General features: G+C 30.3%; 3 protein-coding genes across 3 annotated transcripts in view; all 3 read left to right on the top strand.

The window, feature by feature from the left end:
* Positions 1–576: 576 nt before the first annotated feature.
* LOC124418824 (dynamin-like) lies at positions 577–966 on the top strand (the record flags this gene model as incomplete). Its single annotated transcript, XM_046946423.1, has 1 exon — positions 577–966. A coding segment is annotated over one exon (183 nt), but the record flags the coding sequence as incomplete, so codon positions are not given.
* Positions 967–2,181: 1,215 nt separating this feature from the next.
* Positions 2,182–3,056, top strand: LOC111689489 (dynamin-like; the record flags this gene model as incomplete). The annotated part of the gene is made up of 4 exons (XM_046945934.1): positions 2,182–2,409; positions 2,478–2,571; positions 2,661–2,797; positions 2,891–3,056. Coding segments are annotated over 4 exons (606 nt in total), but the record flags the coding sequence as incomplete, so codon positions are not given.
* Positions 3,057–3,059: 3 nt separating this feature from the next.
* The window catches only part of LOC124418727 (dynamin-like), a 1,493-nt gene continuing 1,134 nt past the window's right edge, over positions 3,060–3,418 (top strand). The window contains exon 1 of the mRNA XM_046945933.1: positions 3,060–3,093. Coding sequence (XP_046801889.1) covers positions 3,060–3,093 — 34 coding nt within the window. The remainder of the gene's footprint in view (positions 3,094–3,418) is intronic.

The raw sequence follows: 3,418 nt of genomic DNA, 5'->3' as shown, positions 1-3,418 counted from the left end.
GTTCTAGTTCTGTTCTAGTTCTGTTCTAGTTCTGTTCTAGTTCTGTTCTAGTTCTGTTCTAGTTCTGTTCTAGTTCTGTTCTAGTTTTGTTCTAGTTCTGTTCTAGTTTTGTCTACTTCTGTTCTAGTTCTGTTCAGATCTGTTATGTTCAGTTCTGTTATGTTCAGTTCTGTTATGTTCAGTTCTGTTATGTTTAGTTCTGTTAAGTTCTGTTCAGTTCTGTTCAGTTCTAGTTTAGTTTTACTTCAGTTTTGGTTAAAATCATTGGGTTCGTAGGACCATTTTAAACTCTAGTGTAAACGCTTTCTTAAACATGTTACATTTATTATTTTAATTTGTTTAACAATTTTATTTAATTTTTTTAATTTATGTTTTGTGTGTTAATCTGTTTTAATGTTTGTTAAACCCGGTCATGTGTTCTAATCAAAAAAGGGGTTTCAATCGTTACGATATTTAACAATTTCCTTTTATATAAATGTTTAATTCATATTTTTTTCAAAATTTTGAAATTTTATTTCCATGTTTTTTTCTTTACCAATTTCTTGTCTGTATGTTTTGTTTTGTTAAAATTTTATAAAAAAAAATAAACTTAATCGAAAACAACACAGACGTGTTACCGGAGCCGTGGGTGGTGCTATTACCCAACAGACTGGTGCCAATCGTTATATACCCGAAAGTATGCGCGGTCAAGTTAATCAAGCGGTGGGACAAGCCGCCATGAATGAATTATCGAATGTTTTTGCCCAACGTTTCAAGTAAATTTATGGAAAACTATTTAAATTAATACAAAATAAAATGCTTGTCTCTTGCTCTCTCTCTCTCTCTGTCTTAAAAACTCTCTTAAACTGTAAAGACACAAATTAACCGCAAAAGAGCCTTATTTAAGAGTTCTCTTTAAATTATAAATATAACTTAAAATATGTTTGTGTAACTAATCTTTAATATATCCTTTTAAAATCATTATCATTTGTCTTGTGTTTTTCCTCATTCTCTTTTTCATTTAATTTTCTTAATTTCTCTTTTTTTTAATTCTTATTTCAGTAAAAAATGATTTTAATGAACAATGTCTGTTTGAAATGTCCTTTGTTTCTTTTGCTTTAAAACATTTTCAACACACAAAACATTTACTTTTTTGTAATATTATTATTATTATTTATACATTTATTATTTTATATTAATATTTTGTAAATTTATTTATTTACTTACTTTATTTTTCTTTAAAACACGAAAACACATTTGCCAACATTATTAACAAAACATATAAAAACAAAAAACAACAATTTAATACCGATTATAATGTATAAAGAACATTTTATTTTTAAAGAGAAATGTTAGACACTGTAAGATTCTCTTAAGGGTTCGTAGGACCATTTAAAAAGGTTCTGGTTTAGTTCTAGATCAATTTTAGTTTAGTTCTTGTTCAGTTCTTGTGCAGTTCTAGTTCAGTTCTAGTTTAGTTCCAGTTCAGTTCTAGTTCAGTTCTAGTTCAGTTCCAGTTCAGTTCTAGTTCAGTTCTAGTTCAGTTCTAGTTCAGTTCTAGTTCAGTTCTAGTTCAGTTCTAGTTCAGTTCTAGTTCAGTTCTAGTTCAGTTCTAGTTCAGTTCTGGTTCAGTTCTAGTTCAGTTCTAGTTCTGTTCTAGTTCTGTTCTCGTTCTGTTCTAGTTCTGTTCTAGTTCTGTTCTAGTTTTTTTCTAGATCTGTTCTAGTTTTGTTCTAGATCTGTTCTAGTTCTGTTGTAGTTTAGTTCCAGTTCAATTCTAGTTCTGTTCAAGTTCTCTTCTAGTTTTTAACCTTAATTATTTTTTTGAAAATATTTCTCTTTAATTAACATAATTCTAACATTTCTGCAGGCCTTATGAATTACTAATTTTCTACTAAAAAAATTCTTTAAGCTCTCTCTTTCTCTTCTACTAAATATCTCTGTAAATCTTCTCTTAATGTATTCTAACCTAAAAAATTTGTTTAATTAAAAAAACACTAGAACTTAAATTTTTTTAAACAAATTCTTATAAAAATAAGTTTATTGGTTAATTGTTTTTTTTATAAATACTAAACAAACAAAAAACAAAACAACAAACATTTAATTAAATTTATTTAATTTTTTTTGTTAAATATTACTTTAAAACTTTGTTTTTTGAAAAAAAAAAAAAATAAATAAATAAAAAAATAAGAAAACTATTAATTTGAAATTTTTCAACTCAACCAGCAGGCCAGTGTTGAGACCTCCACTGATCCACAATTGGAGCGTCAAGTTGAAACTATACGCAACTTAGTTGATTCCTATATGAAAATTGTCACAAAGACAACACGGGATATGGTACCCAAAGCCATTATGATGATTATTATTAATAATACCAAGGATTTCATTAACGGCGAATTGTTGGCTCATTTGTATGCCTCAGGAGATCAAGTAGGTTTCTAGATAAAAATTTTGTTCTCTACGAGTTTAAATTATAATTCTTTTTTTTTCGTTTCAAGTCTCAAATGATGGAGGAGTCTGCAGAAGCTGCTAGCAAACGTGAAGAAATGTTGCGCATGTATCATGCTTGCAAGGATGCTTTAAGAATTATTGGTAAGTGGTTCTAACAGGACCCCCGGGGGTCCTAAAACCGCAATCTATTTTAAAATTTAATTTCATATTTTTTTTTTTTAATTTTTCAGGTGATGTTTCCATGGCCACTGTATCAGCCCCCTTACCACCACCAGTGAAAAACGATTGGTTACCTAGTGGTTTGGATAATCCACGTTTATCACCACCCAGTCCTGGTGGTCCTCGTAAACCAGCACCTGCAGCACAGGTTAGTAAAAGAAACTATTTTTCAAATAATTAAAAGTTTTGTTTTTTTGCTTTGAAATCACATTAATATTTTGTTTTTTTATTGTCTCTTTAGCCCTCTGCTGGTGGCCGTGGTCCTCCACCACCTCCCGCATCTGGTCGTCCAGCACCAGCTATTCCAAATCGCCCTGGCGGCGGTGCTCCACCATTGCCTGGTGGCCGCCCAGGCGGTGCTCTTCCACCACCACTCTTACCTTCGTAAGTACAAAAACCCTTTTTCTTTTATGTCCTTTTATGGTTTATGTTTTATTTCGTTTGGTTTGGTTATTTATTTATTTATAATAATATTATTATTGTCATGATATAAAATCAAAATATCTAAAACATTTTCATTATCGTCGGTTGGGACCTCTTTTTCCTCAAACAGCAATTTCAAATGTTTAAGAGACAAATCTCACAATTTTTTTAGTTTTCTTTTCATAATTTAAACATTTTATTTAAAGCTTCTGGGAAATTTTGACTAAGACTTGAGAACTAAGAGAACTAGAACAGAACTAGAACAGAACTAGAACAGAACTAGAACAGAACTAGAACAGAACTAGAACAGAACTAGAACAGAACTAGAACAGAACTAGAACAGAAC

The sequence above is a fragment of the Lucilia cuprina genome, chromosome 3, assembly GCF_022045245.1.
Source record: "Lucilia cuprina isolate Lc7/37 chromosome 3, ASM2204524v1, whole genome shotgun sequence".
Classification (NCBI taxonomy): domain Eukaryota; kingdom Metazoa; phylum Arthropoda; class Insecta; order Diptera; family Calliphoridae; genus Lucilia; species Lucilia cuprina.
This window is presented reverse-complemented; position numbering and strand designations above follow the sequence as displayed.